Genomic DNA, 25,727 nt, shown 5'->3' with positions numbered 1-25,727 from the left:
TTTCCTCTCCTAGAGAAGACTCAAAGGCACCAATAGTATAATAATAATAATAATAATAATAATAATAATATCCCACTTTTCTCCTAGAAGGGATTCAAAGATACTAATAATAATAATAATAATAATAATAATAATAATAATAATAATAATATCTTACTTTTCTCCTAGAAGGGATTCAAAGATACCAATAATAATAATAATAATCACTTTCCTCTCCATGAGAAGACTGAAAGACACAAATAGTATAATAATAATAATAATAATATTGCACTTTCCTCTCCTAGAGAAGACTCAAAGGCACCAATAGTATAATAATAATAATAATAATAATAATAATAATAATAATAATAATAATAATATCCTACTTTCCTCCTAGAAGGGATTCAAAGATACCAATAATAATAATAATAATAATAATAATAATAATAATAATCACTTTCCTCTCCATGAGAAGACTGAAAGACACAAATAGTATAATAATAATAATAATAATATTGCACTTTCCTCTCCTAGAGAAGACTCAAAGGCACCAATAGTATAATAATAATAATAATAATAATAATAATAATAATAATAATAATAATAATAATATCCCACTTTCCTCCTAGAAGGGATTCAAAGATACCAATAATAATAATAATAATCACTTTCCTCTCCATGAGAAGACTGAAAGACACAAATAGTATAATAATAATAATAATAATAATATTGCACTTTCCTCTCCTAGAGAAGACTCAAAGGCACCAATAGTATAATAATAATAATAATAATAATAATAATAATAATAATAATAATAATATCCCACTTTCCTCTCCTAGAGATGACTCAAAGACACAGATATAATAATAATAATAATAATAATAATAATAATAATAATAATAATAATAATATCTCACTTTTCTCCTAGAAGGAATTCAAAGATACCAATAATAATAATAATAATAATCACTTTCCTCTCCATGAGAAGACTGAAAGACACAAATAGTATAATAATAATAATAATATTGCACTTTCCTCTCCTAGAGAAGACTCAAAGGCACCAATAGTATAATAATAATAATAATAATAATAATAATAATAATAATAATAATAATAATATAATAAAAACCCTACAAAACCCAGCATATCTATCTTGTTTGCTGTGTCATACAAATAATAATAATAATAATATAATAGATATATATGTGTGTGTGTGGGTGGTTTTGTAATATTTTTTGTCCGCCGTTCTGGGTTGGCGTGACTGACGGATGCTCCGGTCCTTCCCTTCCAGGGCATTTACGTGACACGCGTGACGGAGGGGGGCCCGGCGGAGGTGGCGGGGCTCCAGGTGGGAGACAAGATCATGCAGGTGAGCCTGGTTTCTTTTCTTTTCACGGTCAATCTGTATTCGTTGCATGGCTTTGCGTGTGCTCACATTTATACTGTATTATACTGTATTATTATTCAAGACGCAAGATATAGAGTGGAGGCTGACTATTATTATTATTCCTCTTGCTATAACTGTATATATATGTTTACACAATAATAAAGTATATACATAACTATATATCTATATATATAAAAGGGTAATGGCATCACGGCGCCGGACAAAACAACTAAACTAAATGCCCCACAACCTTGAAAATTGACAGCACAACCTCTCATCCACGCCTCTACGTTCATACAACAAAAAGAAAAGAAAAATAAAGTCCTAACCACAGCAACGCATGGCCAGGCATAGCTAGTCTTCTATATATATAAAAGGGTAATGGCATCACGGCGCCGGACAAAACAACTAAACTAAACGCCCCACAACCTTGAAAATTGACAGCACAACCTCTCATCCACGCCTCTACGTTCATACAACAAAAAGAAAAGAAAAATAAAGTCCTAACCACAGCAACGCATGGCCAGGCATAGCTAGTCTTCTATATATATAAAAGGGTAATGGCATCACGGCGCCGGACAAAACAACTAAACTAAACGCCCCACCACCTTGAAAATTGACAGCACAACCTCTCATCCACGCCTCTACGTTCATACAACAAAAAGAAAAGAAAAATAAAGTCCTAACCACAGCAACGCATGGCCAGGCATAGCTAGTCTTCTATATATATAAAAGGGTAATGGCATCACGGCGCCGGACAAAACAACTAAACTAAACGCCCCACCACCTTGAAAATTGACAGCACAACCTCTCATCCACGCCTCTACGTTCATACAACAAAAAGAAAAGAAAAATAAAGTCCTAACCACAGCAATGCATGGCCAGGCATAGCTAGTCTTCTATATATATAAAAGGGTAATGGCATCACGGCGCCGGACAAAACAACTAAACTAAACGCCCCACCACCTTGAAAATTGACAGCACAACCTCTCATCCACGCCTCTACGTTCATACAACAAAAAGAAAAGAAAAATAAAGTCCTAACCACAGCAACGCATGGCCAGGCATAGCTAGTCTTCTATATATATAAAAGGGTAATGGCATCACGGCGCCGGACAAAACAACTAAACTAAACGCCCCACAACCTTGAAAATTGACAGCACAACCTCTCATCCACGCCTCTACGTTCATACAACAAAAAGAAAAGAAAAATAAAGTCCTAACCACAGCAACGCATGGCCAGGCATAGCTAGTCTTCTATATATATAAAAGGGTAATGGCATCACGGCGCCGGACAAAACAACTAAACTAAACGCCCCACAACCTTGAAAATTGACAGCACCACCTCTCATCCACGCCTCTACGTTCATACAACAAAAAGAAAAGAAAAATAAAGTCCTAACCACAGCAATGCATGGCCAGGCATAGCTAGTCTTCTATATATATAAAAGGGTAATGGCATCACGGCGCCGGACAAAACAACTAAACTAAACGCCCCACAACCTTGAAAATTGACAGCACCACCTCTCATCCACGCCTCTACGTTCATACAACAAAAAGAAAAGAAAAATAAAGTCCTAACCACAGCAACGCATGGCCAGGCATAGCTAGTCTTCTATATATATAAAAGGGTAATGGCATCACGGCGCCGGACAAAACAACTAAACTAAACGCCCCACCACCTTGAAAATTGACAGCACAACCTCTCATCCACGCCTCTACGTTCATACAACAAAAAGAAAAGAAAAATAAAGTCCTAACCACAGCAATGCATGGCCAGGCATAGCTAGTCTTCTATATATATAAAAGGGTAATGGCATCACGGCGCCGGACAAAACAACTAAACTAAACGCCCCACCACCTTGAAAATTGACAGCACCACCTCTCATCCACGCCTCTACGTTCATACAACAAAAAGAAAAGAAAAATAAAGTCCTAACCACAGCAACGCATGGCCAGGCATAGCTAGTCTTCTATATATATAAAAGGGTAATGGCATCACGGCGCCGGACAAAACAACTAAACTAAACGCCCCACAACCTTGAAAATTGACAGCACAACCTCTCATCCAGGCCTCTACGTTCATCTATATATATAAAAGAGTGATGGCATCACGGCGACCCACAAAACTACAGGCCCCCCAATCTCGAAATTTGACAACACAACCCATCATCCACGCCTCTAGGTTGATACAATAAAATACTATAACAGAAAATAACTAAAAATAATACAAGAAAATAATAAAATCTATATATATAAAAGAGTAATGGCATCAGGGCAACGCACAAAACAACAAAACTACAGGCCCCCCAACCTCGAAATTTGACAACACAACCCATCGTCCACGGCTCTAGGTTGATACAAGAAAAAGAAAAGAAAAATAAAGTCCTCATTAGAGGGAGAGGAATAATTGTTTTTATCCAATTGCTGCCAGTTACAAAGCTAAGTTGGTCTCCTAGCAACCCACTCAGCCCAGGGGACAGGCACAAGAGTTTGGAGAGACCCCTAAGGGCCATCCAGCCCAGCAGAACACAATCCAAGCATTCACAACACATGGACAACGTATAAATACTATACAATACTACACAGGGACATAGACCCCCCTCTACCCTCACCACTTTCACAGGACACAAACAACCAAATGCATACTAAACATAAGGACAACCATACAACAGACATTCAATACCATCACTACCTCAACAAGTTCTCACCAACACCACCAGACAACGCCACAGCAACGCGTGGCCGGGCATAGCTAGTAAATTATATATATAAATTATATATGTCTCTGCATATAAAAGTACATATGTATGTATGTATGTGTGTGTGTGTGTATATATATATATATATATAAATTACGTATAGATTATATATAATAGTCCCTGGTACCTACCTCTTTCCTAATTTGTGCCGTATAAAACTATCTGCACTTTTCTGGCCCAGGTTTTTTTTTATCAAAGTGTGCTTATTGGTTTATGTGATTTGATTTGTTTATGATTTGTTTTCATTGCTGAGTTTTATATTGTTTGTTGCCTGGGCTTGGCCGCTCGGGGAGATGGGACGGGGCATAAAAATAATTATTATTATATATGTGTGTGTGTGTGTCTATATAAGATATATATATATATATATATATATATATATATATATATATATAGTAGCTGTGCCCGGACATGCGTTGCTGTGGCCAGGACTTAATTTTTCTTTTCTTTTTGTTGTATGAACGTAGAGGCGTGGATGAGAGGTTGTGCTGTCAATTTTCGAGGTTGTGTGGCGTTTAGTTTAGTTGTTTTGTCCGGCACCGCGATGCCATTACCCTTTTATATATATAGATATATCCCTTAAAGATATATATATAGAGGCATGGAGATATATCCCTTAAAGATATATATATATATATATATATATATATATAGGCGTATAGATATATCCCTTAAAGATATATATATAGAGGCATATAGATATATCCCTTAAAGATATATATATATATATATATATATATATATATATAGGCGTATAGATATATCCCTTAAAGATATATATATAGAGACATATAGATATATCCCTTAAAGATATATATATATATATATATATATATATATATATATATATATAGGCGTATAGATATATCCCTTAAAGATATATATATAGAGGCATATAGATATATCCCTTAAAGATATATATATATATATAGGCATATAGATATATCCCTTAAAGATATATATATATATATATATATATATATATATATATATAGAGAGAGAGAGAGAGAGAGAGAGAGAGAGAGAGAGAGAGGCATATAGATATATCCCTTAAAGATATATATATATATATATATATATATATGCATATAGATATATCCCTTAAAGAGATATATATAGAGGCATGGATGAGAGGTTGTGCTGTCAATTTTCGAGGTTGTGTGGCGTTTAGTTGTTTTGTCCGCCGCCGCGACGCCATTACCCTTTTATATATATAGATATATCCCTTAAAGAGATATATATAGAGGCATGGATGAGAGGTTGTGCTGTCAATTTTCGAGGTTGTGTGGCGTTTAGTTGTTTTGTCCGCCGCCGCGACGCCATTACCCTTTTATATATATAGATATATCCCTTAAAGAGATATATATAGAGGCATGGATGAGAGGTTGTGCTGTCAATTTTCAAGGTTGTGTGGCGTTTAGTTGTTTTGTCCGCCGCCGCGACGCCATTACCCTTTTATATATATAGGTATATCCCTTAAAGAGATATATATAGAGGCATGGATGAGAGGTTGTGCTGTCAATTTTCGAGGTTGTGTGGCGTTTAGTTTAGTTGTTTTGTCCGCCGCCGCGACGCCATTACCCTTTTATATATATAGGTATATCCCTTAAAGAGATATATATAGAGGCATGGATGAGAGGTTGTGCTGTCAATTTTCGAGGTTGTGTGGCGTTTAGTTTAGTTGTTTTGTCCGCCGCCGCGACGCCATTACCCTTTTATATATATAGGTATATCCCTTAAAGAGATATATATAGAGGCATGGATGAGAGGTTGTGCTGTCAATTTTCGAGGTTGTGTGGCGTTTAGTTTAGTTGTTTTGTCCGCCGCCGCGACGCCATTACCCTTTTATATATATAGACATATCCCTTAAAGAGATATATTTATATATATATCCCTTGAGATATATAATTCACTTTTAAATATATATGATAATAATAATATGAGGTGGACTGGTGGACGTTGCAGGTGAACGGGTGGGACATGACGATGGTGACCCACGACCAGGCGCGGAAGCGGCTGACCAAGCGCAACGAGGAGGTGGTCCGGCTCCTGGTGACCAGGCACTCGCTCCAGAAGGCCGTCCAGCAGTCCATGATGGGACCCCCGTGCCATTGAGTCCCATTGGAAGAGACGGAGACGGGCGCCATCTTGGCAGAGGCAAGGCCCCCTGCCTCTCCCAAGATGGCCACCGCCGGGGGTCCGGCCCGGTCCTCTGTAAATATACCCCCCTCCCTCCCTGTACATTGCAATCACTAACTTATTTCAGTATATTACTGCTTTCTGATTCTCTGTCTGACGGGCGAAGGCGAAGTTGACGCCGCCACCGGATGCCTCTTGATCACTGTGTCCTTTTGTATTTCTGATTCCAAGATGGCTTTTTCAGCCTCTATCTTTTGATAAAACTGTATGATTTTTGGGGGGGGGGGGGGGTGGAGGATATTTTTTTTGCGCACACAACACTGACTCGTAATTCACCGCACTCGCCTTGTTTTGTAAGGGACGGGGAAAGTGGTTCTCGATTGTTTGTATTACAATCAATAAACGAGCCGAGCAGGGCTTTCTGAGGACCGGATGTGGTTGTTGTGTCGTCGCTGCGAGGAGGACGATAATGTCCCGGAAATCGGTGCACGCGGTCGTTGTTTCTCTGTAAAACGTTTCGGGATCTGTCGGGCACATACACTCTGCAAATCCCATAACAAAGACTCTGCGAATCCCATGAAAAAGTCTCTGCAAATTCCATGACAAAGTCTCTGCAAATCCCATGACAAAGACTCTGCAAATCCCATGGAAAACACCCTATGAATGCCACAGAAACGTCTTAAAAATTCCATTGAAGACGGCCTACAAATCCCATGGAAATCACCCTATGAATCCCACGAAAACACCTTAAGAATCCCATGGAAATCACCCTATGAATCCCACGAAAACACCTTAAGAATCCCATGGAAATCACCCTATGAATCCCACGAAAACACCTTAAGAATCCCATGGAAATCACCCTATGAATCCCACGAAAACACCTTAAGAATCCCATGGAAATCACCCTATGAATCCCACGAAAACACCTTACGAATCCCATGGAAATCACCCTATGAATCCCACGAAAACACCTTACGAATCCCATGGAAATCACCCTATGAATCCCATGGAAAAGTCTCTGCGAAACCCTTGACAAAGACTCTGCGAATCCCAAGACAAAGTCCCTATGAATGCCACAGAAGACCTCTTAAAAATTCCATGGAAGACGGCCTGCAAATCCCATGGAAATCACCCTATGAATCCCATGGAAAACATCTTACAAATCCCATGAAAAAGTCTCTGCAAATCCCTTGACAAAGACTCTGCAAATCCCATGGAAAATGCTCTACGAATTCCACAGAAGATATCCTAAAAATTCCATTGAAGACGGCCTGCAAATCCCACAGAAAACACCTTACGAATCCCATGGAAATCACCCTATGAATCCCATGGAAAAGTCTCTGCGAATCCCATGGAAAAGTCTCTGCGAATCCCTTGACAAAGACTCTGCGAATCCCAAGACAAAGTCCCTATGAATGCCACAGAAGACCTCTTAAAAATTCCATTGAAGATGGCCTACAAATCCCATGGAAATCATCCTCTGAATCCCATGGAAAAGTCTCTGCGAATCCCATGAAAAAGTCTCTGCAAATACCATGACAAAGACTCTGCAAATCCCATGGAAAGCACACTAAGAATCCTATGGAAGATGCCCAACGAATCCCATGGAAGGCACCCTACGAATCCCATGGAAGATGCTCTGCAAATCCCACGGGGAAAAAACTGCGAATCCCATGGAAAAGTCTCTGCAAATCCCATGACAAAGACTCTGCAAATCCCATGGAAAACACTACAAATTCCACAAAAGATGCCCTAAAGATTCCATTGAAGATGGCCTGCAAATCCCACGGAAACACCCTAAAATCTCATGGAAAACACCCTGTGAATCCCTTGGAAAAATCCTACTTATCCCATGGAAAAGTCTCTGCAAATCCCATGACAAAGACTCTGCGAATCCCATGGAAAACACCACACACACCCACGCACAAATTCCACAGAAGGCACCCTAAAATTCCATTGAAGACGGCCTGTAAATCCCATGGAAACACAATAGAAATCTCAGGGAAAACACCCTATGAATCCCATGGAAAAGTCTCTGCAAATACCATGACAAAGTCTCTGCAAATCCCATGAAAAAGACTCTGCGAATCCCATGGAAAACACTACAAATTCCACAGAAGATGCCCTAAAGGTTCCATTGAAGACGGCTTGTAAATCCCATGGAAACACCCTACAAATCCCATGGAAACACCATAGAAATCTCATGGAAAACATCCTACAAATTCCATGGAAAAGTCTCTGCGATTCCCATGACAAAGACTCTGCGAATCCCATGGAAAACACTACAAATTCCGCAGAAGATGCCCTAAAGATTCCATTGAAGACGGCTTGTAAATCCCATGGAAACACAATAGAAATCTCAGGGAAAACACCCTATGAATCCCATGGAAAAGTCTCTGCAAATACCATGACAAAGTCTCTGCAAATCCCATGAAAAAGACTCTGCGAATCCCATGGAAAACACTACGAGTTCCACAGAAGGCACCCTAAAATTTCCATTGAAGACGGCTTGTAAATCCCATGGAAACACAATAGAAATCTCAGGGGAAACACCCTATGAATCCCATGGAAAAGTCTCTGCAAATACCATGACAAAGTCTCTGCAAATACCATGACAAAGACTCTGCGAATCCCATGAAAAAGACTCTGCGAATCCCATGGAAAACACTACAAATTCCGCAGAAGATGCCCTAAAGGTTCCATTGATGACGGCTTGTAAATCCCATGGAAACACCCTACAAATCCCATGGAAACACCATAGAAATCTCATGGAAAACATCCTACAAATCCCATGGAAACACCATAGAAATCTCATGGAAAACATCCTACAAATCCCATGGAAAAGTCTCTGCGAATCCCATGACAAAGTCTCTGCGAATCCCATGAAAAAGACTCTGCGAATCCCATGGAAAACACTACGAGTTCCACAGAAGGCACCCTAAAATTTCCATTGAAGACGGCCTCTAAATCTCATGGAAATACCCTATGAATCTCATGGAAAACATCCTACAAATCCCATGGAAAAAACTCTGCAAATACCATGACAAAGTCTCTGCGAATCCCATGAAAAAGACTCTGCGAATCCCATGGAAAACACTACGAGTTCCGCAGAAGGCACCCTAAAATTTCCATTGAAGACGGCCTCTAAATCTCATGGAAACACCCTATGAATCTCATGGAAAACATCCTACAAATCCCATGGAAAAAACTCTGCAAATACCATGACAAAGTCTCTGCGAATCCCATGAAAAAGACTCTGCGAATCCCATGGAAAACACTACGAGTTCCGCAGAAGGCACCCTAAAATTTCCATTGAAGACGGCCTCTAAATCTCATGGAAATACCCTATGAATCTCATGGAAAACATCCTACAAATCCCATGGAAAAAACTCTGCAAATACCATGACAAAGTCTCTGCAAATCCCATGAAAAAGACTCTGCAAATCCCACGAAAAAGACTGCAAATCCCACCAAAAAAAGACTCTGCTTTTTTCGTAGAAAGATTTTAATTCCGCGCACAAAGACACTCGACTCCGGAGTTCTGCGCCGTTCCGCGCAGACGACAAAGAAGCTCCGTTCGACGCTTTTGTGGCAGGACGTGGTTCCGACCCGGCCCAAAACTGGGTCAGAAATCCCCGGAAAGAAGTCGGGCTTTCCGTCCGCCTCTCGAGAATAAGGCACTTGAAGGTGATTCCGCCGTCTTTCCGCAACTTCCGCAAGTCCCTTTTTCTGCTGCCAAACCACGTCAAAGACGTCCTTTTTTGAACGGGGAGAAATTTAGTCGAGGTTGTGATACTCCCTGTTCCGATACAAGCCGTAATGCTGGACGATGAAGACTATGTCGAAGAGGATGGAGAAGAAACCGAGCCCGAACTTGGTGGGGTCGCCGAAGATTAGTTTCCAGGCGTCTGTAAGGAGAAAAACAAAGTGGGAGAGGAGGCATCGAGAAGTTTAGAAACGACGGTGTCGTGAATTAAGTTAAATTAGCCTCCCCACACTAAGCGGTACCTACATTTCCTACTCGACAGATATAACAGTCTTTCGGGTTGCATAGGTCCTTTTTGATGGCAGTACTTCCTCATCCTTTCCGCATGCTGCTGGAAGGTTTTGTGGTCTTGTAAATTAAGTTAAATTAGCCTCCCCACACTAAGCGGTACCTACATTTCCTACTCGACAGATATAACAGTCTTTCGGGTTGCATAGGTCCTTTTTGATGGCAGTACTTCCTCATCCTTTCCGCATGCTGCTGGAAGGTTTTGTGGTCTTGTAAATTAAGTTAAATTAGCCTCCCCACACTAAGCGGTACCTACATTTCCTACTCGACAGATATAACAGTCTTTCGGGTTGCATAGGTCCTTTTTGATGGCAGTACTTCCTCATCCTTTCCGCATGCTGCTGGAAGGTTTTGTGGTCTTGTAAATTAAGTTAAATTAGCCTCCCCACACTAAGCGGTACCTACATTTCCTACTCGACAGATATAACAGTCTTTCGGGTTGCGTGGGTCCTTTTGATGGCAGTATTTCCTCATCCTTTCCACATGCTGCTGGAAGGTTTTATGGTCTTGTAAATTAAGTTAAATTAGCCTCCCCACATTAAGCGGTACCTACATTTCCTACTCGACAGATGCTTTTATGGTCTTGTAAATAAGGTTAAATTAGCCTCCCCGCCTCAAGCGGTACCTACATTTCCTACTCGACAGATGCTTTTATGGTCTTGTAAATAAGGTTAAATTAGCCTCCCCGCATCAAGCGGTACCTACATTTCCTACTCGACAGATGCTTTTATGGTCTTGTAAATAAGGTTAAATTAGCCTCCCCGCATCAAGCGGTACCTACATTTCCTACTCGACAGATGCTTTTATGGTCTTGTAAATAAGGTTAAATTAGCCTCCCCGCATCAAGCGGTACCTACATTTCCTACTCGACAGATGCTTTTATGGTCTTGTAAATAAGGTTAAATTAGCCTCCCCGCATCAAGCGGTACCTACATTTCCTACTCGACAGATGCTTTTATGGTCTTGTAAATAAGGTTAAATTAGCCTCCCCGCATCAAGCGGTACCTACATTTCCTACTCGACAGATGCTTTTATGGTCTTGTAAATTAAGTTAAATTAGCCTCCCCACATTAAGCGGTACCTACATTTCCTACTCGACAGATGCTTTTATGGTCTTGTAAATAAGGTTAAATTAGCCTCCCCGCCTCAAGCGGTACCTACATTTCCTACTCGACAGATGCTTTTATGGTCTTGTAAATAAGGTTAAATTAGCCTCCCCGCCTCAAGCGGTACCTACATTTCCTACTCGACAGATGCTTTTATGGTCTTGTAAATAAGGTTAAATTAGCCTCCCCGCATCAAGCGGTACCTACATTTCCTACTCGACAGATGCTTTTATGGTCTTGTAAATAAGGTTAAATTAGCCTCCCCGCCTCAAGCGGTACCTACATTTCCTACTCGACAGATGCTTTTATGGTCTTGTAAATAAGGTTAAATTAGCCTCCCCGCATCAAGCGGTACCTACATTTCCTACTCGACAGATGCTTTTATGGTCTTGTAAATAAGGTTAAATTAGCCTCCCCGCATCAAGCGGTACCTACATTTCCTACTCGACAGATGCTTTTATGGTCTTGTAAATAAGGTTAAGTTAGCCTCCCCGCCTCAAGCGGTACCTACATTTCCTACACGACAGATGCTTTTATGGTCTTGTAAATAAGGTTAAATTAGCCTCCCCGCATCAAGCGGTACCTACATTTCCTACTCGACAGATGCTTTTATGGTCTTGTAAATAAGGTTAAGTTAGCCTCCCCGCCTCAAGCGGTACCTACATTTCCTACTCGACAGATATAACAGTCTTTTGGGTTGCATGGGTCCTTTTGGATGGCAGTACCTCCTCATGTTCTTCACACACAGTTTTATGGTGTCGTAAATAAGGATAAATTAGCCTCCCCGCATTAAGCGGTACCTAGAATTCTCTACTTACGGACACCGCTGTTTTCGAGCAGATTAGGTGGGCATCAAGCTAGGCTATTAAGGGTTGGGAGCTGAACCCCGACCCAGGCGTCGAACCAATAACCCCTTGGTCAGTGGTGATTTATGGCTGCTGGCCACTAACCACGGGGGCGGCTGAAGTTGGGGACTGACCGTTGTTGTAGGACTGGAGGAACATCTGCATCAGGCTGAAGGCGCCGCCCACAAAGTCCAGCAAGACGTTGCCGATGCTCCAGCCCTGGGTGCTCTTCCGGCGGAAGTTCAGGTAGGCCTGGGAGAGAGACGGAGGAGAGAAGAGTGGAGCTCCAGAAAACTTCATTTGAGATTGTAAACTGTCTTGTCTTGAGAGGAAGAAGAGAAGCAAGAAGAGCGGGGCTTCAGAGACCTCTAGATTAGTTTCTGAACTGCCTTGTCTTGCGAGGAAGGGAGGAGAGAAGAGTGGAGCTCCAAAGATTCAGAGGAAGAAGGGAGGAGAGAAGAGTGGAGCTTCAGAGACTTCTAGATTAGTTTCTGAACTGTCTTGTCTTCCGAGGAAGAAGGGAGGAGAGAAGAGTGGAGCTCCAGAAAACTCCATTTGAGATTGTAAACTGTCTTGTCTTCAGAGGGAGAAGAGTAGAGCTCCAGAAAACTCAATTTTAGATTCTAATCTGCCTTATCTTCAGAGAGAGAAGGGAGGAGAGAAGAGTGGAGCTCCAAAGATTCAGAGGAAGAAGAGAAGCGAGAAGAGTGGATCTTCAGAGACCTTTATTCTAGTTTCTAAACTGCCTTGTCCTCAGAAGAAGACGGGAGGAGAGAAGAGTGGATCTTCAGAGACTTCTAGATTAGTTTCTTAACTGTCTTGTCTTCAGAAGAAGAAGAGAAACAAGAAGAGTGGATCTTCAGAGACCTCTATATTAGTTTCTTAACTGTCTTGTCTTCAGAAGAAGAAGGGAGGAGAGAAGAGTGGAGCTCCAGAAAACTCCATTTGAGATTGTAAACTGTCTTGTCTTCAGAGAGAGAAGGGAGGAGAGAAGAGCGGAGCTCCAGAGATTCAGAGGAAGACGGGAGGAGAGAAGAGTAGATCTTCAGAGACCTTTATTCTAGTTTCTAAATTGCCTTGTCCTCAGGAAGACGGGAAGAGAGAAGAGTGGAGTTCCAGAAATCTCCATTTTCGATTCTAAACTACCTTGTCTTCAGAGGAAGAAGGGAGGAGAGAAGAATGGATCTTCTTAAGACCACAGAGGCTTAAGGCCTTCAGTGGAAGGAGGAGGAAGGGAGGAGAGAAGAGTGGAGCTCTGAAGACCTCGATTTTGGTTCCTAAACTGCCTTGTCCTCAGAAGAAGAAGGGAGGAGAGAAGAGTGGATCTTCAGAGACCTCTATATTAGTTTCTTAACTGTCTTGTCTTGAGAGGAAGAAGGGAGGAGAGAAGAGTGGAGCTCCAGAGATTCAGAGGAAGAAGGGAGGAGAGAAGAGTGGAGCTCCAGAGATTCAGAGGAAGAAGGGAGGAGAGAAGAGTGGAGCTTCAGAGACCTCCTTGACTTCAGAAGAAGACGGGAGGAGAGAAGAGTGGAGCTCCAGAGACCTCCATTCTAGTTTCTAAATGGCCTTGTCCTCAGAGGAAGAAGGGAGGAGAGAAGAGTGGAGCTCCAGAGATTCAGAGGAAGAAGGGAGGAGAGAAGAGTGGAGCTCCAGAGATTCAGAGGAAGAAGGGAGGAGAGAAGAGTGGATCTTCAGAGACCTCTATATTAGTTTCTTAACTGTCTTGTCTTGAGAGGAAGAAGGGAGGAGAGAAGAGTGGAGCTCCAGAGATTCAGAGGAAGAAGGGAGGAGAGAAGAGTGGAGCTCCAGAGATTCAGAGGAAGAAGGGAGGAGAGAAGAGTGGAGCTTCAGAGACCTCCTTGACTTCAGAAGAAGACGGGAGGAGAGAAGAGTGGAGCTCCAGAGACCTCCATTCTAGTTTCTAAATGGCCTTGTCCTCAGAGGAAGAAGGGAGGAGAGAAGAGTGGAGCTCCAGAGATTCAGAGGAAGAAGAGAAGCGAGAAGAGTGGAGCTCCCAAAATCTCCATTCTAGTATCCAAATTGCCTTGTCCTCAGAAGAAGAAGAGAAGCGAGAAGAGTGGAGCTCCTGAAACCTTTATTTTACTTTGTAAACTGTCTTGTCTTCCGAGGAAGAAGAGAAGCGAGAAGAGTGGAGCTCCCAAAATCTCCATTCTAGTTGCAAAAACTGCCTTGTCTTCAGAAGAAGAAGAGAAGCGAGAAGAGTGGAGCTTCAGAGACCTTTATTTTAGTTTCTGAACTGGCCTTTTGTCTTGAGAGGAAGACGGGAGGAGAGAAGAGTGGATCTTCCGAGACTTCCATCTGAGTGAGGAAGACGGGAGGAGAGAAGAGTGGATCTTCAGAGATTCAGAGGAAGACGGGAGGAGAGAAGAGTGGATCTTCAGAGATTCAGAGGAAGACGGGAGGAGAGAAGAGTGGATCTTCAGAGATTCAGAGGAAGACGGGAGGAGAGAAGAGTGGATCTTCAGAGATTCAGAGGAAGACGGGAGGAGAGAAGAGTGGATCTTCAGAGATTCAGAGGAAGACGGGAGGAGAGAAGAGTGGATCTTCAGAGATTCAGAGGAAGACGGGAGGAGAGAAGAGTGGATCTTCAGAGATTCAGAGGAAGACGGGAGGAGAGAAGAGTGGATCTTCAGAGATTCAGAGGAAGACGGGAGGAGAGAAGAGTGGATCTTCCGAGACTTCCATCTGAGTGAGGAAGACGGGAGGAGAGAAGAGTGGATCTTCAGAGATTCAGAGGAAGACGGGAGGAGAGAAGAGTGGATCTTCAGAGACTTCCATCTGAGTGAGGAAGACGGGAGGAGAGAAGAGTGGATCTTCAGAGATTCAGAGGAAGACGGGAGGAGAGAAGAGTGGAGCTCCAGAGACCTCTAGATTAGTTTCTTAACTGTCTTGTCTTCCAAGGAAGAAGAGAAGTGAGAAGAGTAGAGCTCCTGAAACCTCCATTTTAGATACTAAACTGTCTTGTCTTCCGAGGAAGAAGAGAAGCGAGAAGAGTGGAGCTCCCAAAATCTCCATTCTAGTTTCCAAATTGCCTTGTCCTCAGAAGAAGACGGGAGGCGAGAAGAGTGGATCTTCATAGACTTCCATCTGAGTGAGGAAGACGGGAGGAGAGAAGAGCGGAGCCCCGAAAACCTCCATTTGAGATTGTAAACTGTCTTGTCTTCCGAGGAAGAAGAGAAGCGAGAAGAGTGGAGCTCCCGAAATCTCCATTGTAGTTCCTAAACTGCCTTGTCCTCAGAGGACGACGGGAGGAGAGAAGAGTGGATCTTCATAGAAACCTATTTGAGTGAGGAAGACGGGAGGAGAGAAGAGCGGAGCCCCGAAAGCTCACCTGCGGGAAGTATTTGAGGAGCGTGACGGCCAGCTTGATGTAGGAGAAGAAGAAGAGGAACTGGAGCCAGGTCAGGGCCCCCGCGGCCGCCGCCGACAACGTGGCGAAGACGAACATCCATCCGGCGAGCAGCAGGCCGAGGGCGAGCGGGGAGACCCTTTGCTCCCCTTTCTGAGGAAGAAGGAAGGAGCGGTGAGGACGTGGTGGACACCGCGTGGAGACTGAGCCCGCACGGAGAGCGTGGTCACCTCGTAGAGGAGGCACTGCAGGATGGTGAGCAGGGTGACGGCCACGGCGTGGAGGCTGAAGAAGACGTCGTTGGCGTCCACGGGGTTCACGCCGTTGGGGGTAGCGGCTCAGGAACTGCTCCTGGAGACACAGGGAAGCTCGGGCACGGCTCGGGACACCCGGCGGGGGGGTGGGATTGAGGGTCCCCGCCCCCGGCCTACCTTCACGGGGCGGATCCAGAAGAGCCCCACGTTGAAGACGCTGTAGGCGATGAAGCCGGTCAGGTTCAAGGCGATGAAGTCGAAGCTGAGACCCACCACGCTGGGGAGACACAGCAAGATTCAAAGAGAGGGAAGCTCACCCCATATAATATTAATAATGATAATAAGAATAATACTATAGTAGAATCTCACATGAAAAAGACTCTGCAAATCCCATGAAAAAGACTCTGCAAATACCATGGAAAACATATGAATCCCATAGAAAACACCATATGAATCCTATAGTACACACTCTGCAAATACCATGAAAAAGACTCTGCAAATCCCATGGAAAAGTCTCTGTAAATACCATGAAAAAGACTCTGCAAATCCCATGGAAAACACCCTACGAATCCTATAGCAAACACTCTGCGAATACCATGAAAAAGACTCTGCAAATACCATGAAAAAGACTCTGCAAATACCATGGAAAACATATGAATCCCATAGAAAACACCATATGAATCCTATAGTACACACTCTGCAAATACCATGAAAAAGACTCTGCAAATCCCATGGAAAAGTCTCTGCAAATACCATGAAAAAGACTCTGCAAATCCCATGGAAAACACCCTACGAATCCTATAGCAAACACTCTGCGAATACCATGAAAAAGACTCTGCAAATACCATGGAAAAGACTCTGCAAATACCATGGAAAACACCCTATGGATCCCATGGAAAAGTCTCTGTAAATATCATGAAAAAGACTCTGCAAATCCCATGGAAAACACCCTATGAATCCTATGATAAACACTCTGCGAATTCCATGGAAAAGACTCTGCAAATTCCATGAAAAAACACCCTACGAATCCCATGGAAAAGTCTCTGTGAATACCATGAAAAAGACTCTGCGAATCGCATGGAAAACACCCTACGAATCCTATAGCAAACACTCTGCGAATACCATGAAAAAGACTCTGCAAATTCCATGGAAAAGTCTGCAAATACCATGAAAGACTCTGCAAATACCATGGAAAAGACTCTGCAAATACCATGGAAAAGACTCTGCAAATACCATGGAAAAGACTCTGCAAATCCCATGGAAAACACCCTACGAATCCTATAGCAAACACTCTGCGAATACCATGAAAAAGACTCTGCAAATACCATGAAAAAGACTCTGCAAATCCCATGGAAAAGACTCTGCGAATCCCATGGAAAACACCCTATGAATTCTATGATAAACACTCTGCAAACTCCCTATGAATTCCACAGAAGACACCCTTAAAAATTGCAGTGAAGACAGCCTATAAATCCCATGGAAAAGACCCTATGAATCCTATGGTAAACACTCTGAGAATACCATGAAAAAGACTCTGCAAATACCATGGAAAACACATGAATCCCATAGAAAACACAATCCTATAGTATACACTCTGCAAATACCATGAAAAAGACTCTGCAAATGCCATGGAAAAGTCTCTGCAAATACCATGAAAAAGATCCTGCAAATTCCACAAAAAAGACTGCAAATTCCATGAAAAAGACTCTGCAAATTCCATGAAAAAAATTCTGCAAATTCCACAAAAAAAGACTGCAAATTCCATGAAAAAGACTCTGCAAATACCATGGAAAAGACTCTGCAAATACCATGGAAAAGACTCTGCAAATACCATGGAAAAGACTCTGCAAATACCATGGAAAAGACTCTGCAAATACCATGAAAAAGACTCTGCAAATACCATGAAAAACACTCTGCAAATACCATGGAAAAGACTCTGCAAATTCCATGAAAAAGACTCTGCAAATACCATGAAAAAGACTCTGCAAATACCATGGAAAAGACTCTGCAAATACCATGGAAAAGACTCTGCAAATACCATGGAAAAGACTCTGCAAATACCATGGAAAAGACTCTGCAAATACCATGAAAAAGACTCTGCAAATACCATGAAAAAGACTCTGCAAATACCATGAAAAAGACTCTGCAAATACCATGGAAAAGACTCTGCAAATACCATGGAAAAGACTCTGCAAATTCCATGAAAAAGACTCTGCAAATACCATGAAAAAGACTCTGCAAATACCATGGAAAAGACTCTGCAAATACCATGGAAAAGACTCTGCAAATACCATGGAAAAGACTCTGCAAATACCATGGAAAAGACTCTGCAAATACCATGAAAAAGACTCTGCAAATACCATGAAAAACACTCTGCAAATACCATGGAAAAGACTCTGCAAATTCCATGAAAAAGACTCTGCAAATACCATGGAAAAGACTCTGCAAATACCATGGAAAAGACTCTGCAAATACCATGGAAAAGACTCTGCAAATACCATGGAAAAGACTCTGCAAATTCCATGAAAAAGACTCTGCAAATACCATGGAAAAGACTCTGCAAATACCATGGAAAAGACTCTGCAAATACCATGAAAAAGACTCTGCAAATACCATGAAAAACACTCTGCAAATACCATGGAAAACATCCTATGGATCCCATGGAAAAGTCTCTGTAAATACCATGAAAAAGACTCTGCAAATTCCATGGAAAAGACTCTGCGAATCCCATGGAAAACACCCTATGAATCCTATGATAAACACTCTGCGAATACCATGAAAAAGACTCTGTGAATCCCATGGAAAACACCCTACGAATCCTATAGCAAACCCTCTGCGAATACCATGAAAAAGACTGCAAATTCCATGGAAAAGTCTGCAAATACCATGAAAGACTCTGCAAATGCCATGGAAAAGTCTCTGCAAATACCATGGAAAAGACTCTGCGAATCCCATGGAAAACACCCTATGAATCCTATGATAAACACTCTGCGAATACCATGAAAAAGACTCTGTGAATCCCATGGAAAACACTCTACGAATCCTATAGCAAACCCTCTGCGAATACCATGAAAAAGACTCTGCAAATTCCATGGAAAAGTCTGCAAATACCATGAAAGACTCTGCAAATGCCATGGAAAAGTCTCTGCAAATACCATGGAAAAGACTCTGCAAATGCCATGGAAAAGTCTCTGCAAATACCATGGAAAAGACTCTGCAAATACCATGGAAAACACCTTATGGATCCCATGGAAAAGTCTCTGCAAATACCATGGAAAAGACTGCAAATGCCATGGAAAAGTCTCTGCAAATACCATGAAAGACTCTGCAAATGCCATGGAAAAGTCTCTGCAAATACCATGGAAAAGACTCTGCAAATACCATGGAAAACACCTTATGGATCCCATGGAAAAGTCTCTGCAAATACCATGAAAAAGACTGCAAATGCCATGGAAAAGTCTCTGCAAATACCATGAAAAAGACTCTGCAAATCCCATGGAAAACACCTTATGAATCCTATGATAAACACTCTGCAAATACCATGAAAAAGACTGCGAATTCCGTGGAGTCCTGACGTTCTCTCACCTCTTCCGCTTCCAGTTCTCAAACACCTGCGGGTAGAAGGAGACGGACCAGGCCAGGAAGTAGATCCACCCGATCACCTGGTCCACGATCCTGACGGCCTCGCTGTGCAGGACGAGGAAGCGGATCCTGGGCCTGCGGAGACACGGCCACAGGGTCAGCGGAGGGGGGGGGGGGGAGGTCGATGGGGAAAGGCAGGCGGGGGCGTCTCGACCGCGAGGCTCACCCGGTCTGGTTGGAGGCATTGCTCTGGAGGTAGACGGTCACCTGGCCCACGTTTCTGGCCCTCGCCCGGAACTGCACTGTCCGCAGGCCGGCCGCGACAACCACCTGCAAGAAAAGGCAGGGCGCGACTATTACGCGAGGAAAACAAATCTGGTCTTTTGTGTCTCACCGCGCTTCTGAAACTTACTTCCACCGGCAGCTCGACGACGGTGAGGTTCTCCTTGGAAGAATACGTCACGTTGAACCCGATGCCCAGCGTCTCGTTGAGCAGAGCACTGGGGCAAAGAAAGACCGCGGATTGCAGCAGTTCGTCGCATAATAGTCGCACGTTTTAGAGGAAAACAAAACTTCCTGACCATTAAATAGCCTAGCTTGGTGTTGACCCAAGCAACCCGAAAGACGGTTGCATCTGTCGAGGAGTTCTAGGTACCGCTTTACGAGGGGAGGCTAATTTAACTAATTCCACCCAAAGGTTAACGAAAGTCACCTTAAAGTCACGGTGATGTCCTTCGAAGTGCCGTTTTCTAAGGAAACGTGTTCAGGGACGGAGAGAGTTGCGGTTCCTTTAGAGACAAGGACGAGGAAATTAAAAATTTCTGTGTATATAATATGCATACATTATCTATATATATAAAAGAGTGATGGCATCACGGCGACCCACAAAACAACAAAACTACAGGCCTCCCAACCTCGAATTTTGACAACACAACCCATCGTCCACGCCTCAAGGTTGATACAACAAAAAGAAAAGAAAAATAAAGTCCTAATTAGAGGGAGAGAAATAATTGTACAACCCCAAAGGGGATAATTATATATTATATTACATCTATATATATAAAAGAGTGATGGCATCACGGCGACCCACAAAACAACAAAACTACAGGCCTCCCAACCTCGAAATTTGACAACACAACCCATCGTCTACGCCTCTAGGTTGATACAACAAAAAGAAAAGAAAAATAAAGTCCTAATTAGAGGGAGAGAAATAATTGTACAACCCCAAAGGGGATAATTATATATTATATTATATCTATATATATAAAAGAGTGATGGCATCACGGCGACCCACAAAACAACAAAACTACAGGCCTCCCAACCTCGAAATTTGACAACACAACCTATCATCCACGCCTCTAGGTTGATACAACAAAAAGAAAAGAAAAATAAAGTCCTAATTAGAGGGAGAGAAATAATTGTACAACCCCAAAGGGGATAATTATATATTATATCTATATATATAAAAGAGTGATGGCATCACGGCGACCCACAAAACAACAAAACTACAGGCCTCCCAACCTCGAAATTTGACAACACAACCCATCGTCCACGCCTCAAGGTTGATACAACAAAAAGAAAAGAAAAATAAAGTCCTAATTAGAGAGAGAGAGAGGAATAATTGCTTTTATCCAATTGCTGCCAGTTTGAAGGCTAAGCTCCTCCAACTTGGTCTCCTAGCAACCCAATAAAAATAATAAAAAACAGTAAAAATAATTAAAAACACTAAAAAAATTAATACAATAAAATACTATAATAACAGAAAATAACTAAAAATAATACAAGAAAATAATAAAATATAATAAATAAAAGGTAACTTACAATAAAATTAATTAAAAAATACAAATAACGTCAAATAAAAATTACACAACAATTTTTAACCAATACCACCACCACTTTGCCACAGCAACACGTGGCCGGGCACAGCTAGTATCGATCGATCGATCTATCTATCTATCTATCTATCTATCTATCTATCTATCTATCTATCTATCTATCTATCTATCTATCTATATATCATATTATATGCATTTTCATGCAGTGGCTTGAAACACCATCCATTAATATTACGATTGGCTTTCAGTCTTCAAACCACGTCTGCAAAAAACGCCCAACGCCGGGTTAAAACGCGTGACTCATGTAGGAAGTCATGGGACTCTTGGAAAGGAGCCTGTTTTTCAAGGATTGCAACACACACATACTTATATATATATATATCTATATATATAAAAGAGTGATGGCATCAGGGCAACGCACAAAACAACAAAACTACAGGCCGCCCAACCTCGAAATTTGACAACACAACCCATCATCCACGCCTCAGGGTTGATACAACAAAAAGAAAAGAAAAATAAAGTCCTAATTAGAGGGAGAGCAATAATTGTTTTTATCCAATTGCTGCCAGTTAGAGGGCTAATCTCTGCCCACTTGGTCTCCTAGCAACCAACTCAGCCCAGGGGACAGGCAGACTTAGGCCTCACTTAGGCCTCTTCCACAGATTATCTAATTTGCACTGGATTATATGGCAGTGTAGACTTAAGGCCCTTCCACACAGCAATATAACCCATTTATAATCTTATATTATCTGCTTTGCACTGGATTATCTTGAGTCCACACTGCCGTATAATCCACTTCAGTGTGCATTTTATACAGCTGTGAAGAAGGCGCCTCAGATAATCCAGTTCTGAGCAGATAATTTAAGATTATCAATATACAGTAGAGTCTCACTTATCCAACATAAACAGGCCGGCAGAACGTTGGATAAGTGAATATGTTGGATAATAAGAAGGGATTCAGAAAAAGCCTATTAAACATCAAATTACGTAATGATTATACAAATTAAGCACCAAACATCACAACCCAAGCATTCACAACACATGGACAACGTTATATATATATATATATATATGTGTGTGTGTGTGTGTGTGTGTATGTGTGTGTGTGTGTGTGTGTGTGTGTATATATATATATATATATATATATATATATATATTTTCAATGGTCAGGAGAGGAGTTCTCACCGCAAAGGGCTGGCGATGCAAGCGACAAGCAGAGCAAGCCGAGGCAAATCCCGGCCCCGTCCATCTTCTTCATGGCGAGAAGTTGCTGGCGGCTGGGAATGAATAATAATAATAATAATAAAATCTGGTTCCCTGGAAGGAAGGAAGGAGAGAGGCGGGATTAGGCAGACAGGGAGGAGGCCGAGAGACAACAACAAGGCCGGGCGGGCTGGGCATCTGTCGGGAGGGCTTTGGTTGTGTTGGTCGGGCTGGATGGCCTTTAGAGGTCCCTTCCAACTCTAGGAAAATATATATCTACTAGCTGTGCCCGGCCACGCGTTGCTGTGGCAAAGTCTGGTGGTATGGGAAATAAAGTATTGAGGAATTCGTGGTAGTTAAGGTAAAGGGTCCCCTGGGCTGAGTGGGTTGCTAGGGGACCAAGTGAACAGAGCTTAGCCTTCAAACTGGCAGCAATTGGATAAAAGCAATTATTCCTCTCTCTCTCTAATGAGGACTTATTTTTTTTTCTTTTTGTTGTATCAACCTAGAGGCGATGGATGATGGGTTGTGCTTGTCAATTTCGAGTTTGGGGGGCTGTAGTCTTCTGTTGTTTGTGGGTCGCCCGTGATGCCATCACTCTTTTATAGATATATATAAAAGAGTGATGGCATCACGGCGACCCACAAAACAACAAAACTACAGGCCCCCCAACCTCGAAATTTGACAACACAACCCATCATCCACGCCTCTAGGTTGATACAACAAAAAGAAAAGAAAAATAAAGTCCTCATTAGAGAGAGAGAGAGGAATAATTGCTTTTATCCAATTGCTGCCAGTTAGAAGGCTAAGCTCCTCCAACTTGGTCTTCTGGCAACCCAATAAAAATAATAAAAAACAGTAAAAATAATAAAAAACAGTAAAAATAATTAAAAAACACTAAAAATTAATACAATAAAATACTATAATAACAGAAAATAACTAAAAATAATACAAGAAAATAATAAAATATAATAAATAAAAAGATAACTTACAATAAAATTAATTAAAAAATACAAATAATGTCAAATAAAAATTACACAACAATTTGTTAACCAATACCACCACCACTTTGCCACAGCAACGCGTGGCCGGGCACAGCTATATATATATAAATATATACATATGCACATATATACATATACACAGAAACATATACACATATACACACATACATGTATACTTATACGCATATACATATACACATATACAGTATATATATGAATACATATACACACAGACATATACATATACACACATACATGTATACTTATACATATACACACATATACAGTATATATATATGTATACATATGTGCACAGACATACACATATACATACACACACATATATACATATACACAGATATATACACATACATATACGCATATACATATACACACATATACAGTATATATATGTATACATATGTGCACAGACATATACATATACACACATATACATATACAGAGACATACACAGATATACAAACATACATGTTTACCTATACATATACACATATACATATACACAGACATATACTGTATATATATGTATACATATGCGCACAGACATACATATATATACATATACACAGACATACACACAGACATATACACATATACATATACACACATATACATATACACACACACATATACAGAGACATATACAGATATACAAACATACATGTTTACTTATACATATACACATATACATATACACACATATACAGTATATATATATATGTATACATATGCGCACAGACATACATATATATACATATACACAGACATATACACATATAAATATACACACATATACTCTATATATATATGTATACATATGCGCACAGACATACATATATATACATATACACAGACATATACACATATAAATATACACACATATACTCTATATATATATGTATACATATGCGCACAGACATACATATATATACATATACACAGACATATACACATATAAATATACACACATATACTCTATATATATATGTATACATATGCGCACAGACATACATATATATACATATACACAGACATATACACATATAAATATACACACATATACTCTATATATATATGTATACATATGCGCACAGACATACATATATATACATATACACAGACATATACACATATAAATATACACACATATACTCTATATATATATGTATACATATGCGCACAGACATACATATATATACATATACACAGACATATACACATATAAATATACACACATATACTCTATATATATATGTATACATATGCGCACAGACATACATATATATACATATACACAGACATATACACATATAAATATACACACATATACTCTATATATATATGTATACATATATGCACATACACATATACAAATATATACATATGTACATACATACATATACACTTATACATATACACACACATACCTGTATACACACACACATATATATATGTATATATATATATATATCTGTAAATGTAATATTATAGTAGAGGGGGCTGGACTCGATGACCTTTAGGGTTCCCTTCCAACTCTCTAACCTAAAAGATTCAGGTCCCATCTCATTAGCATATGCAAATGTCCCCCAATCCCCCCATCCCAGGCCCTTCTGAGGCCAGGGAAACCAAAGCAAGGCCTGGGAACTACAAGCCCCATGAGGCCCCGCGGCAGCCCGCCGCCCAAAAGCGGCCTTCTTGCGCCGCGGTGCACGCTGGGAGTTGGAGTCCTTTTGTGACCCACAAGTGGGTATTCCGATTCTGGGGTTACCTGCTCTCACGACGCTCTTTTCCTTCCAGGCCGCGCGCGCTTTTGGCCGCTTTCCCACAGCCAAAGGCCTTTTCCGGGCGTCGCTAAGGAGACGGCCGGCTATAAAGGCCTCCTCACGCTGGCCGTCAACGCCATCTTGAGCGTGAGTGGCACGCCCAAGATGGCGACCTCGGGAGGACTCCTTCCTGTATAGGAAACTGAGGGAACGGGACGCTCAATGTGGTGACGTCAATCCGCCATCTTGGGTGTGGACCAAGCCGCCCATAGTCCTGAGGGGGAGAGAGGTAACACCCAAGATGGCGGCCTCGGGAGGACTCCTTCCTGTATAGGAAACTGAGGGAATGGGACGCTCAATGTGGTGACGTCAATCCGCCATTTTGGGTGTGGCCAAACAAGGGGATTCGTTCGAGACGGAGAG

The 25,727-nt window shown here is 41.4% G+C and overlaps 2 protein-coding genes across 4 annotated transcripts in view; one reads left to right on the top strand and one right to left on the bottom strand.

Annotated features, from left to right (window-relative positions):
• The window catches only part of LOC100560102 (tax1-binding protein 3), a 121,556-nt gene that overhangs the window by 12,973 nt on the left and 82,856 nt on the right, over positions 1–25,727 (top strand). For 2 of the 3 annotated variants that reach the window (XM_062959601.1, XM_062959605.1), the window contains exon 3: positions 1,271–1,348. In XM_062959601.1, coding sequence (XP_062815671.1) covers positions 1,271–1,348 — 78 coding nt within the window. Of the gene's footprint in view, positions 1–1,270; positions 1,349–6,093; positions 6,701–25,727 lie in introns of those variants that run through there. The other variant, XM_062959606.1, reaches the window with a different exon arrangement.
• Positions 9,738–25,535, bottom strand: ctns (cystinosin, lysosomal cystine transporter). The gene is given in 12 exon segments (XM_062959634.1): positions 9,738–10,175; positions 12,407–12,524; positions 15,625–15,795; positions 15,873–15,971; positions 15,973–15,993; positions 16,074–16,173; positions 19,482–19,613; positions 19,705–19,808; positions 19,891–19,978; positions 20,191–20,266; positions 22,499–22,590; positions 25,310–25,535. Coding segments are annotated over 11 exon segments (1,113 nt in total). The 5' UTR covers positions 22,572–22,590; positions 25,310–25,535; the 3' UTR covers positions 9,738–10,044.

The sequence above is a fragment of the Anolis carolinensis genome, unplaced genomic scaffold (genome assembly GCF_035594765.1).
Source record: "Anolis carolinensis isolate JA03-04 unplaced genomic scaffold, rAnoCar3.1.pri scaffold_7, whole genome shotgun sequence".
NCBI classification, from domain to species: domain Eukaryota; kingdom Metazoa; phylum Chordata; class Lepidosauria; order Squamata; family Dactyloidae; genus Anolis; species Anolis carolinensis.
The sequence above is the reverse complement of the archived record's forward strand: the minus strand, read 5'-3'. Positions and strand labels throughout refer to the sequence as shown.